This window comes from Curcuma longa, chromosome 2 (genome assembly GCF_044706935.1).
Source record: "Curcuma longa cultivar G26 ecotype Majalengka, Jawa Barat chromosome 2, ITB_CL_G26_1.1, whole genome shotgun sequence".
NCBI classification, from domain to species: domain Eukaryota; kingdom Viridiplantae; phylum Streptophyta; class Magnoliopsida; order Zingiberales; family Zingiberaceae; genus Curcuma; species Curcuma longa.
This window is the reverse complement of record NC_133862.1, coordinates 13,857,199-13,872,533: the sequence shown is the minus strand read 5'-3', so window position 1 is coordinate 13,872,533 and position 15,335 is coordinate 13,857,199. Positions and strand designations below refer to the sequence as shown.

The window sequence follows — 15,335 nt, the reverse complement described above, 5'->3', positions numbered from 1 at the left end:
TAATTAAAATTTATCAGATTTCAGATTATCGAATGTGAATTAAATATATACAATCCGTTAGTCCGATTTATTATGGAGCTGATAACAAATCGGATTTCTATATATAGAGTTTGGTCTATGAAAGTTTAGAGTTTTAACTGACATCTTGCCTTCGTTTCCCATTGACGAAGGTGTTATAGCGCCGTCACCCTAATTCCCTTAGAAGACTTTTCTCTTGCTTCTGTTTCATCTTCTTCCATAGGGATTGAACAGTTTACGCTGTAGGATAAGGACAATGACTCTCCAATCAAGTTTCTTATCGTTATTTACATATTTTATATGTTAAACAATATTTCGTTGAAACTAGATCTTTGTTTATTTATATTTCTAATTATTCAAGTTCTTATTCGATTTATAGAACTTATATGAACTTATATAGGATTTATAAATTCTTTCAATTGGTATCAGAGCCAGGTTTTGTTTCATCATATTTCATGGTTTACAAGATCACGCTTACTGTGCGATTGGTGGCATGTTCGCTCTAAGTTGATTGTGAACAAGTTGAATTGGGCATAGCCTTAATTTGTTGCATGATTCATAATGTGGAAGGAACATGAGATTTTTTTAAATGAATGTGGGAACGTGAAAACAAAGAATGTGAAAATTTTTAAAGTTTTTTTTTCTTTCCCTCATTCCAAAGAAAAACATGGAAGGCGTTTCCCACATGAAAAAAAAAACAAGAATGTGAAAAAAAAACAAAGGGGCGTTTTCCACATGAGAAAAAAATATTTTTTTTGGAGAACGTGGGAACATTTCAAGTTTTCTTTCTTTTGACAAATGATTGACAATCCTAAATTGGCAACAAAATCGATTATCTAATTTGATTTCTTCTAGTAATTAATTTAAATGATCAATTGGTGACCACCAATCAATGGTCATGAATCAACAATCGATTGATGAGTTAAATGTCAGAAGCACATAAAGGTTTGTGATCGATTAGCGAAATCAATTGGTTGACACCAATCGATTGACAATCATCATCAATCGATTGATAATCTTGAAGTCTCATACAGTAGGCTTTCGAATCGATTGAGTGATATCAATCGATTTTCATATGGTATCAATCAATTAATAAGTCTAATTCTTCTTGGGTCTATCTTCACATGTATTACTAAATTGAACTATTGTGTCGGCCCAAACGAAGACACATTAGATAGGTTTAGTGCATTTTGTGTTGGTAGACGTATATCTATGCTAAAAGTAATTGACCCAAAGAAAAATTATTTTTATGTCATATATATGTTCAAGGTAACTTACAACTATAAAACAAATTTATTTTGTTAAATTATGCACAAAACATGTCGGCCCAAAGGAAGACATATTTCATGGCTGATTAAGGTTGATGTAAGTTATGGACCAATATATAACTCATATCAAATGTCGAATTATTCGCATAATGGGTCGGCCCAAAGGAAGACTCATTATGTGGTCAATTAAAGTTTGAGTTATATTAAAGAGTACCGCTAACAAATTATATTTTAGTCCAAAGAGTAAAATGTAATATTGTATTTGATATCTCATAAAGCCCAGCTATATGCTTTATTTGCATATTTTATTATCTATACTTAGATATATATGTTCTTGATATTAATTAAATTATGAGTTGTAATTTTGTGGGTTACTGTGAAAAGACTAGAGGGTATAAATTTTATGATCTTTTTAATAGATCATTCTTTGAAACGGAAAATGTCAAATTCATTGAGGACAGTGGGAGTGATAAAGTTAAGGAAATAATTTTTAAGGAAAGCATAAGCAATCCTCTTGTGGTCACTACTAGTGCAATCAGTAGTGGGATGATTACCATATCACATATCATAATATTGGTGAACCAAGATATTCCCATGACATCTCCAATACAGTTGGAGGATCCCTCCACTCAAATGAGATATTGTCGCATATTGATGAGCAAGTACCTTAACCACCTCAAGAACAAGTGCCTTTAAGGCGATCTACGAGAGAACGGAGATCCACGATGTTTCGTGATTATGTTTATCTCCAAGTGGACGAGTTTGACATTGGGTTAGAAAGTGATCACGTATCTTTTCAAGAAGTCAAATGATGTCCTAATCTTGAAAGGTGGATTAATGTCATACAAGAAGAGTTGAAGTCTATGACAGACAATGACGTTTAGGAACTTGTCAAATTGCCCGAAGATACGAAACCCATTGGTTGTAAATGAATATTTAAAAACAAACAAGATTCAAGGAGCAATGTCGAAAAATATAAGACTCATCTTGTTGCCAAGGGATTCACTCAAAAGGAAGACATTGATTACAAGGAGACTTTCTCACCTATGTCGATGAAAGACTCTTTTAGGATAATCATGACATTTGTAGCTCATTTTGATTTGGAGCTACATTAGATGGATGTAAAGACTGTATTTCTCAATGGAGACATTGAGGAGTCTATATATATATGGTGTAACCGGAGAAATTTTAGTCTGAAAATTCAAAGCATCTAGTATGTAAATTAAAGAAGTCCATTTATGGTTTAAAACAGGCGTTCCACCAATGGTACCAAAAATTTGATCAAGTGGTCATCTTTTGGAGAAAACTCTGTTGATCAATACATATATGTCAAGTTCAATGAGAGCAAGTTTGTTATATTTGTCCTGTATGTGGATGACATATTGAAGATCAATTGTGATAATAAAATTGCATAACTTTATACCAAGAACAATCGTAGTTCGTTGAAGTCTAAGCACATTGACATCAAGTTTCTAGCAGTTAAAGAAAGAGTTTAGAGTCGTCAAGTGATGATAGAGCATATCAGTATAGATTCTATGTTGGCAGATCCACTCACTAAGAGCTTGGTGCCCAAGGTGTTTCATGCGCATGTTATGGATATGAAAGTTCTCTTTATATAAGAATAATTCATCTAGTGAGGAATTTATATATATTTTATTACTCTATATTTGTTAATAAAGATAAATATTTTATTTTGATTATTATACGTACTTAAAGTTTAAAATATTAATGAGTATTTATATGTTTGTTTGACACTCTGAAATAAAGTATTATGATTTGTTCTGTAGTTTAGCATTTGATGTTTGTAAATATGATACAGATTCCTTTTGAAATCATAAGGTTTGATCATAATTTGTTGTTGCAGTTTAGCATAAAGTATTTACAAATATGATTAGACCCTTTTGGGTCATTCAGGATCAATTGAAAATTGACATGTACTAATCATATTTCATGTAATTTCCATACTACATATCCACATCTTGATCTATATCATTAATGACATTGGTATTGTGATTATTGTTGGGACTTGTTACAAGCATATATAGTAGCTATGACCTCTTTAGTCCTATACCAATGAAGTTAATGGACCAGATTATTTACATGAGTATTTTTATACCCATAGAGTTTGATATCAACTAAAGTTATAGTCGTATATCATATACATATCACATGTAGCCCAAGTGAGAGATTGTTGGATTTAATCTCTTAAGGTGAGCTTAATTATAATTTGTATATGCGGATACGAATAGAACCCATTTAAGTGATTTAACTAAGATTTATCAGGTTTTGGATTATCGGATGTGAATTAAATATGTAGAATCCCATTAGCCCGATCCGTTATTATCTATGGGCTGATAACGGATGAGATTTCTATATATAGAGTTTGATCCTTGAGGGTTTAGGATTTTAATTGACATCTTACTTTCGTTTTCCATTGACGAAGGTGTTATACGTCATCACCCTAATTCTCTTGGAAGACCACCCTCTTGCTTCCGCTTCATCTTCTTCCATAGGGATCGAGCAATTGACGCTACAGGATAAAGGACAATGACTCTCCAATCAGGTTCCTTATCGTTATTTACATATTTTATATGTTAAACTATGTTTCGTTGAAACTTGATCTTTGTTTATTTGTATTTTCAATTATTAAAATTCTTATTCAATTTATAGAATTTATATGATTTAGGATTTATAAATTCTTTCACTCACAATCTACATTCACCCCACCATACACTTTCTCTCCCATATCAGTTGGAGTATAGAATATCTATATCCTATCCTAAAAAATTAATAAATCCCAATCAGTGCAATGCACTCAATCCCTGGGTTGTGATCCAGGTCCCACGGTTTCCCCAGCGACCACTTGCAAGAATTTTCTTCTAAATGGGGAACGCATACGGATGTTGGGCATCTGGATTGGCTGCCGTATGCACTTCGATTTACCCTGGTGGTCGGTAGAAAATTCTTGCAAATACGTCGTAGTTGAGGATCGAGTCCATGAGACTAACTGGGTCCGGCCACCCCCAGGGATTGAGTCCATGAGACTAACTGGGATTTATCATTTTTTATATCCTGTCCTAGGATGAAGCACAAGACATATGTCATTTTTAATATAATAATCAGGAGTCTAATTTTGTAGAACTCACAATCTACATTCACCCACCATACACCTTTAATATATCTGAATTTACTTTATACCTATTGGACCAATCTAGAGAGCCACTGAGGAGGCGGATCCAAATTTTTTATAGAATATTTATTTCCTATTTAAATATTTTATTATCATCTATTTATTTTTTCTTTAATAAATAAATAAATATATATATATATATATATTATAATTTAATTAGATATTTGAGTAGAGCATGAGTAGGATTCTATAAATCTGTCTTCCTATTCAAATTTAAAAATTTTGATACCTCATTATTTAATTGAATTTAAAAAATATTTCTTTATTTTCTATTCAAGTTGAATATCGAATTCTCTATCGAATTTGAAGAAAATTTTCCCTATCATCCCTACAAACAAAACAATGACGTGGAAGGTCCATTCATCATTTTTGTGATCAATATATATTTTAATATATAAATATATAATTTTAAATACTAATGAATGAATGTATGAAAGCCCTGCAAATAATTAAAAAATCTTAGGGAAAAAAAATTCAGTTATAAAATTGAACTCAAACTTTTGAGATGATTAAATATCAACATTAACTTCTTATTATATACTCTTTAAGTTACATAATGCGTGCCATTAAATTAATTGATCGATTAAATTAAATAATGAGCTGAATTTGTGTCTGAATCAATGAGCCATAATGCCATGCCATAATTTTCCAACAACTAAATGTGAAGAATTATGAAGTTTTTAAAATTATAATTGGATTAGTGCTATTAGTTGTTCCTCTATAAACATGTTATAAAAATAAAAATTAAATCATTTTTAAATCTTATAAATATTAGGTAAATTGTCCTAAAACAATTTTATTGGCTATGTCTGTCTTGTCTCTAATACTACTTGCACTACATATCTCTCTGTCTTCGTCTTCGTCTTCATCTATTTTAGAAAATTTTCTATTAAGGCCTCACTTAATTTCGTTTTAACATAGTTAATATCATTTTTTACCCTAACGACTACAATTGAGGAAGTTATCCATGAAAATTCCCTTGTGAGTTGTGTAAGATAAACCTTGAGTTGGCCTTTGGAATTTTGTTTAAATGCATAATTTTATAGGAATAATTTGGTAGAATAAATAAAAAAAGGGGCAGTTGAAGGTGACCACCTCAACTTAGAACCTCACAGTGAAAGGAGACGATTGTGTCATTTTCTTTCTTGCTTCACCACCAATCATAAATTATCGGCCTAGCAACAACCGTATCGTGGGCTGGCTCTGATGGCTCGATTGGGTCCAACCTTCAGTCGAACTTCTTTGAACGATTGTGACGAATGCCTCGATCGGTCGTGAGTTGGTGTGGTGTCGTTTGTCAAAGGTTGAGTGTATGGACGATATAGTAGTAATCTTTTGATAGTGAAGATCGGTAGTTATCATCCAAACTGAATGGTTGGGGTAGAGCACAGTTGTAGTGTTATCCAAATTGAATGGTTGGGGTAGGATCTATAGTAAAGATCAATAATAATGTACTATTATTTTATTGATTGATTTATTATTTATTATAAGAAAATAGTTAATTTTAGAATGAATTATGATGATGAATAATATGAATTATAATGATAACGAATGATTATTGAAATAAGAAAAGATTCTCACATTGCAATAATTGATGGTATTAAAAATAAAGATATTTAAGTGACAATGATGCATGTGATGCCCTCTCTAGACGGCCTTATGGTGGAGGGGAATTATATGTCAATGAATGCAAAGTCCACTAACCCTAACCCTAAATTTCCAAAAAGCTCAAAGAATTTGTTCCTCAAAGAATGCTCCATTGAAACCTAATTAACGCACCTTTTCCACAATGGAAACCCTAATTAGTATTGAGCACAAGGGACTTAGATGATTATGATCATGTCTACAAACCCTAGCTAAGTTGGATTAAGAAAATGTTAAAAATGCCTTGAGAGAACAATTCCGAAAGGCCAATGCAAAAGCCTAGTCAAGCTTAAATGTAGAAAAAAAGGGCGAAAGGGACAAGCTATCTAGAACAAGCAAAAGGTTTATGTCCACTAATGGGCACAAGTTGAGATTCGAGTCGGTGCAATTGCAATGTCATTCAACTAAAGGAATTTGTCGAGTCATTATTTCGTCTTCTAGATGAGAGTCGACATACTTGCAAATTAAGCTTTGAAGGGGGGATTGAATGTTAAGATGCTCTCAAAATCGTGGGCTAACTTTAAGCGAGGGAGATGCCTCGTGGATATATTCTTGTAGTCGAGTCGGTTGAAAGTGAAGTGAACAAAATTATTGAGGGATCTAATTCCTATGTCACTTGTGAAGTGAAAGTGGATGGTGATTGTGGACAAACTTTTAAAAATTAATCTTTCTTTAATTTTAGGAAATTGATTGGATTAAAATGTGAATTAATTTTGCGCGTGAATAAAATTAAATGTGAAATGGTGCGTGGCGGGTCAAATCGGAGTGCAACCACACACCAACTCGGGGACTGTCCTTGTTGGTTGTTAACAACCAATCAAATTAAATACACGAGTATTTCCACACCCACCAAACATCTTGATAGCAACGGATAAATTAATCATCCACAAATTATTAATCCTTTTTTTTAAAAAATAGAAATTGGAAAATATCATTATTGTTTATTGTTAGATCTAATAAAAAAGATATAGAAATGTTTTTTTCTTCTTTATTTGATTTTGCTCTACCTATTTGGTAAAATAACTTAGTGGATTGAAATAATTTATTCTTTTTATGAAAAGGGTCAAATTTCTATATACTTGTATATATATTTTTGATTTAAAAATGGGAAACTTATTCTTCAACAAAAAGTAAAATTTACCATCTCAGTGGCTCCATACGATCGATTTTACGATCATCTATAAGAAACTATAATTGATCACAATGAAGGAGGACATTACCGCCTCAAAACTTATTCAATTTATAACATGTAGTTGTATTGGTAACAAAATTGAAGTGTGGAAATTATTCTTATTATTTTTAAAAATAGCATTTCATCAAACCTTGTTCTTAGTTTTGCATATTACTATAACCCATTTTCTAATTGACTAAATCATATGTGTCTTTCCTATAATACCCCCTCTTCATTTTTACAGAACAAAAAAAACTTCGGAGTGTTTTATTTTTTTCGTTAAAAAATCTAATCTCTTAGCCCTCCTTCTTCATCTTTGTTTCGACGAGTTTTCTCCATCGTCCCTTTTGTCTTCGCCCAATAGCACAAAGAGGCACCGTAAGTCGACGAAGTTTGAGATCAGGGCTAGAGCATTAGATCGATTCGTGGTGGACTTTGAGAATCAGTAGTGTTTCTGATCCAGATTTGAAAAAAGTGAATGACATGTAAGTCGTGACGAACTACATCAAGGACACCGAGTTAAAACTTGGTTTGCCGGGCTCTGATGCGTTAGAGAAGTCGGTCACAAAGGGTGGAAAATGAGTGCTTCTGGAGGATGAGATTAACTTCGTCGATTCTTCGCTAGAGGGTGACTCTGGTTGTAGGAGTGTCGATGTGTCATTGGTAGCAAAGTAAATTTTTGATTTCAGATCAAGGATGTGAACTTTGTATGTTTTAGGGTAGTTTTATTTTTTTTGACTGATAGTTGTTTGATGAAATGTCAAAACACAATTGGAAGACGAAGACGGAGGCGGACACCGCCTAATTGTTTGTGACGGTTAGTATAGATAATGCTTCTTACTTGAGGAAAATTGACCTAAGGTTAGATGTCTTGGATAATATGTTCAAATGATTTTTTTTTTATATAAATAAGCAAGCATAATTTAATTATTATCCTCCCAAACTGATATGTATTTATATTTCTCAATAATTATTATTTTTGACCTTTAGAAGATCAACAACATGAATGTTAAACCTTATACTTTGACAAGTCATACCTTTTGACTTAGGTTAAAATATAAGAGGTATAATATATCAAATTGAAGCTCGTTTAAGATATTCGACTTGATATATTGTAATCCTATAATTCAACCGAGTTAAAAGCAATGACCTCGTAAAATTTATGATTTAATATTCCTGTTTGCAGAAAACTAGGTTGTTGGTTTTCAGAAGATCAACACATTGTTGCTGGTCTTTAAAAGATCAACAACACGTTGTTGCTGATCTTTTGAAGACTAGCAACACAGAATGACCTAGAGATGGAAGCAGATTGATACGTTTTCAAATGCCCTAGGTCTATCAGTCGATTTCATCTCAAAAGTAGCTGATGGATTTAGAGATGTTTGAATCACTCTAAACAAAGTCTTATATGCTCGTCTCATTTTCCTTATTATACTCATGCCATCAAACGCCATCATGATATATTATATTAAATTCATTTTTTAAAACTTATTTTCACCTTGAGAAATAATATTAGAAGCTCATTGTAAATGGTAAGATAATGATACTTACTATCTGACACCACAAATGAGTTCATGGAGCTCCCCTATGTCAAATTTTTTATTTTTATAATGCCCTAGATCATCAGTCGATTTTGTCCTAAAAGTAGCTGATGGACGTAGAGATGTTCGATTTATTCTAAATAAAGTCTATTTGCTTGATTCAGTCTCCTTATTATACTCATGTTGTCAAACACTATCGTAATATACTATATTGAGAGTGACAATTTTTTTAACTTGATTCAAGTATGATAAATGAAGTCAAAAGAGTATTATAAGAATCATGACGATCATACTCACTCACCGACACCATAAATGAGTTCCTTGGACTTTCATTTTTCAAGATATCAAATTTTTAATTTTTTGAATAGTGAAGGTCCATCAACCAGTTTAATCCAAAAGTAGTTGATGGATCTAGTGAACTCAGAATGATTTCAAACGAAGACATATGTACTCGTCTAATGCTCTCGAATATATCAATAACCTCAAACAACAATATGATATACTATATTGAGAGGAGTGATTTTTTTAAAACTCAATTTAAACATGAGAAATAATATCAAAATCTCATTATTAGGGTCATGACGATTATACTCACTGACCGATACCATAAATGAGTTCATTAAAATGTCAAAATCAAGACCATTTTATAAAAGTACTCATCTGATAGTTTCTCAAATATCAATTTACAATAAGAATTCAATACAAACATAGATTAAGATAAAATATTTCTCAAATAAAAAATAAGATTATTTTATAATATACCAAATATTAATTTACAACAGAAAATAACAATAGATCTTAAGTTGATAGTTTCCTTTCCTTTCACACAATAATAGCACATCTTATATACAACATGCATGATATTCTCAGTTAAATGTATACTTGAACAACATTTAACATCTTGTCTTGTAATTTTTCTTTTCATATTTTTAACTTGTTGTTTGAATAGGGATGATAAGATGATCTAAAATTCACTTCCAATCTTTCTTTTCTCTACTCAACGTCTATGAACTTGGACAAAATTATTTCATTAAATAAATGCTCAAGTTCCATTTGAATCTCTTTGTACGATTGATTGCCTTTTATTGTCTTGATTCCAGGTCTCTTACTTCAAATCCTTTCATTATTTTTAGTCGTTTGTAAGAAAATATAAATATTCTACAAATATCAATTAAAGAGATTTCTGTTAATTCACAATAAAAAGGAATGGTTCCTCACATACAAAAAGTAGTGTATGATACTCATTTCAAAAGAATATCTCTAACTAACATCAATTCACTATCTTTTTCTTTGTAAATAATGACATATTCACATCCATTGCAACTTTCTTTTCTTAATATATCTCCTACAAGAGATGTAAAAATTAATAATTTACAATAATAATTATTGAAAAATAATATCAGTTTGTGATGGTAGCAACAATTAAATCATGCTTGTTTACCTAAAAAAAAAATCATTTGAACATGTTATCCAAGGCCTTTCTAAGCTCCTTCTACTCCTTGTAAACATTGAGGTCAATTTTCCTCAAGTAAGGAGCATCATCCATGCTAACCGTCACAAACAATCAGGTGGTGTCCGCCTCTGTCTCCGCCTTCAATTGCACTTTGACATTTCATTAAACAACTACTGGTCAAACAAATAGAACCATCCTAAAACACACAAAGTTTACATCTTTGATCCGAAATCAAAAACTTACTCTGCCACTAAGGACACACCGACACTCCTACGACCGAAGTCGCCCTCTGATAAATAATCGATAAAGTCGGTCTCATCCTCCAGAAGCACTCATTTTTTGCCCCTCGTAATTGACTTTTTTGATGCATTAGAGTCCGGCAAATCAAGCCGTAACTCGGTGCCCTTGATGTAGTTTGTCATGACTTCCATGTCATTTGCTTTTTTCAAATCTCGATAAAAAATACCACTGATTCCCAAAGGCCACCATGAATCAATCTAATATTCTAGTAGCCTTGATCTCAAACTGTCGCTCACTTACCGTGCCTCTTTGCGCTGATGGGCGAAGGCAAAAGGGACGATGGAAGAAACTCGTCAAAACGGAGATAAAGGAGGAAGGCTCAAAGATTAGATTTTTTTAGCGGAAAAAATAAAACACTTCAGAGTTTTTTTTATTCAGATAAATCATGAAAGGAAGAGGGGTATTATAAGAAAGACATATGTGATTTGGTCAATTCGAAAATGAGGTTCAGGTAATACGCAAAACAAGTACACAGTTCGATAAAATACCAAAACAAATATATTTTTGTCCATTTGGTAAAATAACTTAATGGATTGAAATAATTTATTCTTTTTATGAAAAGGGGCAAATTTCTATATACTCGTAGATATTTTTGATTTAAAATGACAAACTTATATTCAATTTATCGCATCTAGTTGTATTGGAAAAAAAAAATTGAAGTGTGGAAATTATTATTATTTAAAAAAAAAGACAAATACCAATTCAATTAAATAAGTATTAATCTTGTTAAACATTTCTATTAAACTATTTAAGCTTTAATAAAGTAAGTTATTTGGATAAACTTAAAATATTGTTTAGAGTATTTCACAAAGAGATAGAGAGAGAGAGCCCAATTAACACGTGGGCTTGGGCTTTTATATGACTATATATGGGCCCACATTTTCCACTGCATTAAGCTGGAGAAACAACTTAATACAAACTATTTGGGTAAATATTTATAAATATAATTATCAACAAACTAATATTAAAATTGCCTATGTGGGTAAATTAATGATTTTCAAATGCACTAGAATGTTTAAGTTTAAGTAAATTAATGATTTTCAAATGTCAAACTTAAACTTAAACACAAGAACTGTAGACAGAGTTGGCTGGCAACCTTATCCATTGGGATTTGGGAGGCCACGAGGCTTAGTCTACTATGCTCAAATCAAGAAAAAGAGTGGCAGCAACGCATGCATGCATGGTGATCATGAGCATAAGACAAATTGAGACGTGCCTGTGCAGAAACAGAGAAGATAAATCGATTATATTATATTCCATGCATATATATATGTATGCAAATATGTTCTTAAACAGCTTATTGAGATAATAGTTAATGAATTCATCAGCAATTGGAAATCTAAAACAACAGAAGCATTCAGTGACCAGCCCTTTTGCATGCACTTGGCACACTACCTTCAGGCAAATGGCAAACAGTAGCAGATAAGATTAAATGCTTGTTTATCCAAAACCCAAACCCCAAACCCTCTCTGGAAAAAGAGCAAAAAAGGCACTGCCACAGGTATTAAATGACATGAATCGCAAAACTCCAATTACGTCAGACACCTTTTGGTTTTGCCTCCCACAGTTATTTTCTCTCTCTTTTTTTAAGGGCTGGCTCCAAGCCTTTAAATATCCTCCCCCTCCCGCTCCGCAAAACCAATTCAGAGACTTTCTAATTCTCTGCTTCGGTGCTGGTGGCTGTCTTATAATGGCGGAGGAGAGGGACTTGGAGCTCGTAGGCGGTGCTGGAGTTGCTAGGGACAGGGACTTGGAGCTTGTGGCTGCTGCCGCCGGGCCGCCGGCCAAGCCCATAAGCTTAATCAGGCTTATATTTGCGTGCATGGTGGCCGGCGGAGTGCAGTACGGGTGGGCGCTGCAGTTGTCTCTTCTCACGCCCTACGTGCAGACGTTGGGATTATCTCATGCGCTCTCTTCCATTATGTGGCTCTGTGGCCCTGTTGCAGGCTTCGTAGTGAGTTCTTACTCGTTCTTTTTTTCCGTCACTTTGTATTCTCAAAGTTTTCATGACAACTTCAATCATTACAGAACATATATGATACATATTTGTTCCCTTTGTTGTTCATGGTTGACAGGTCCAGCCATGTGTTGGTTTATGGAGTGATAGATGTTGTTCAAGATTTGGGAGAAGAAGGCCCTTCATTCTCGTTGGATGTCTGTTAATTTGTATTGCAGTGAGTTTTATTACATACGACATGGCCAGCAACACTGAAAATTTCTCTCCATTAATATTGAAATTAACTAACATGGGCTAATTAATGTTTAGGTAACTGTGGTAGGATTTTCTTCAGATATTGGATATGCACTAGGTGATACAAAGCAACATTGCAGGTGGAACTTCTTCACACAGAAAGCTTTATGCTTAACAAGCCTAATTAAGTTTCTTCTGACATTATCCTTATGAATGCAGCATTTATCATGGCCCTCGGTGGCACGCTGCAATAGTGTATATCCTTGGATTCTGGCTATTGGATCTTTCAAACAATGCAGTTCAAGTAATCCCCTTTCTCGTTATCCTTCATGTGTTAAAACCCAGAATCACCCCAGTTAATTGCTTTGCTTTGCTAAATTTAAATTACATGCATGATCAGGGTCCAGCTCGCGCGCTCATGGCTGATCTATCGAGTAAATGTTTACCTTATATATTCTTTCAGAAGCATTAATGTTGTGGTTTACAATGGAGTGGTGATCAGTGTTTCTTGTGTACAGGCCATCATGGTTGTAGTGTCGCAAATGCTATATTCTGCTCATGGATGGCTTTTGGAAATATCTTGGGGTACTCATCCGGTTCTAGTGGAAGTTGGCACAAGTATGTATCAAGATTCTTGAGATTGATCACTTGTTACAGCTATTACACTGTGGTTAGAAATCCATTCTTGAAAAAATAATGTAATATACTTCTCTTAAATGTGGCGAAGATGGTTCCCTTTCTTGATGACAAATGCATGCTGTAAAGCTTGTGCCAATTTGAAGGGTGCTTTTTTGGTTGCAATGGTAGGTCTTTGTTTTTCCATTCCTTGTTTCTTCTACGGCAAAGTTCCTTATTTTTCACCTCACTGTTCTTTCTAGGTTTTCATTCTCTTTTGCTTGTCGGTCACTATGATTTTGGCGAAAGAAGTCCCATTAACCAATTCAAAGGAGAAAGATGAAGAAAGCGAAAGATTTATGGATATCTTTAAGGCTTTCAAGAACTTGCCACCGGGAATGCCTTCAGTGCTTCTCGTCACCTCCCTTACTTGGGTACGATCACTCCAATGTCATCGTAATACATTTCTCTGAATTATGAGAAATACTTCACTTCAAAGTAAAGTTCATAACTGTTAGTTTTCACCTCTTTGATTCCCTGCAGTTATCATGGTTTCCATTCATCCTCTATGACACTGATTGGATGGGGCGCGAAGTGTACCACGGCAATCCAAGTGGAACTCCTGCACAAATCGATGCTTACGATCGGGGAGTCAGAGAAGGTGCATTCGGGTTGCTACTGAACTCGGTAAGGAAACTAAAAATAGCAAAACTGATATTGGAGTTGCAAAATGTTAACTCATGTGTCTTCCTGTTAGATTGTGCTAGGCATCACCTCCTTCTTCATAGAGCCAATGTGCCGAAGGCTTACTCCGAGAGTGGTTTGGGCGATGAGCAACTTCATTATGTTTGCCGGCATGGCTGCCACTGCAATCATAAGTGCTTGGTCCTTGAAGAGCTTCCATGGCTCAATTCAGCAAGCAATCACTGCGGATGGAAGTGTTAGAGCAGTAGCTCTGGTTCTATTTGCAGCGCTAGGCGTTCCACAAGCTGTCAGTAATTCATTTCCCCTGCTTCTTCGAGTCACAGTGAAAAAACTCTTATTGTTCTTTGCTTTATGTAGATTCTGTTCAGTGTTCCCTTCGCGGTCACAGCACAATTGGCTGTCGATGGCGGTGGTGGTCAAGGTTAGTCGAAAAGATCTACTAATAGACTATTTATCTAGATTTCTGAAAGTGTGTTGGCCTTTTTGTAGGACTTTCAATTGGAGTTCTGAACATTTCGATCGTTCTTCCTCAGGTGTGTTTCAGGGCATCTGTTGTTGTGACAACGTATAGATTTTAGTTGAATGACTGTCTGGCTTGTATTTTGCAGGTGATCATAGCTCTCAGTGCAGGTCCATGGGATGCTCTTTTCGGAAAGGGCAACCTCCCTGCATTCGCTTTGGCATCTGGAATTGCTTTCGTCTGCGGTATCGTCGGAATGTTCATGCTTCCAAGGTTCTCAAGGAACAACTTTAAGACTTCAGGGCTCTCTAGCTTCCACTGATCTAACACCTTGTTCGATTAGTGAAATAAGCAGATTCTAATATGCTTTCTGCCTTCTGTTCCTGAAAGGTGGCCTCAAATTTTAACATCTTGTGATCTTTCTATGAGTTGAGTTGCATGGTAAAACAAGAGCTAAAATGACTAGTTATGTGGCATCCAGTGCTTAGGTTGCATGAGGAGGAAGAAGCCTTCCTCACCATATGTCTTGACATGGTCTAGCCATGACAAACCAGAAGTTAGTATGTGCATGTGTGCCTTGTATGTTTGACTTATATGTGTGTTTATATGTTTGACATGCTGTTCAAATTGCATAGTTATATATAAAGTCTATGCAAAAAAAAAGTATCCAGTTAAATTCTGAAATTACTAGAAATATAGTTTCTGGTCAACTCTAACAAATGCTAACTCTGTTTAGTTCAGCCAACTAAAATATTTTAGGTCAACTAAAATTAAACAAA

General features: G+C 34.1%; 1 protein-coding gene and 1 pseudogene across 1 annotated transcript; one reads left to right on the top strand and one right to left on the bottom strand.

Annotated features, from left to right (window-relative positions):
- Positions 1 to 9,914: 9,914 nt before the first annotated feature.
- LOC141821663 (auxin-induced protein 22D-like) lies at positions 9,915 to 10,716 on the bottom strand (annotated as a pseudogene).
- A 1,559-nt stretch (positions 10,717 to 12,275) lies between these two features.
- Positions 12,276 to 14,878, top strand: LOC141821098 (sucrose transport protein SUT1-like). The gene is made up of 13 exons (XM_074708464.1): positions 12,276 to 12,539; positions 12,661 to 12,759; positions 12,852 to 12,916; positions 12,996 to 13,080; positions 13,177 to 13,210; positions 13,295 to 13,394; positions 13,504 to 13,579; positions 13,655 to 13,825; positions 13,935 to 14,078; positions 14,149 to 14,382; positions 14,454 to 14,517; positions 14,586 to 14,629; positions 14,705 to 14,878. Exons 1-13 carry the CDS (start codon positions 12,276 to 12,278, stop codon positions 14,876 to 14,878), a joined length of 1,554 nt encoding a protein of 517 aa, XP_074564565.1.
- The last annotated feature ends 457 nt before the right edge of the window (positions 14,879 to 15,335 follow it).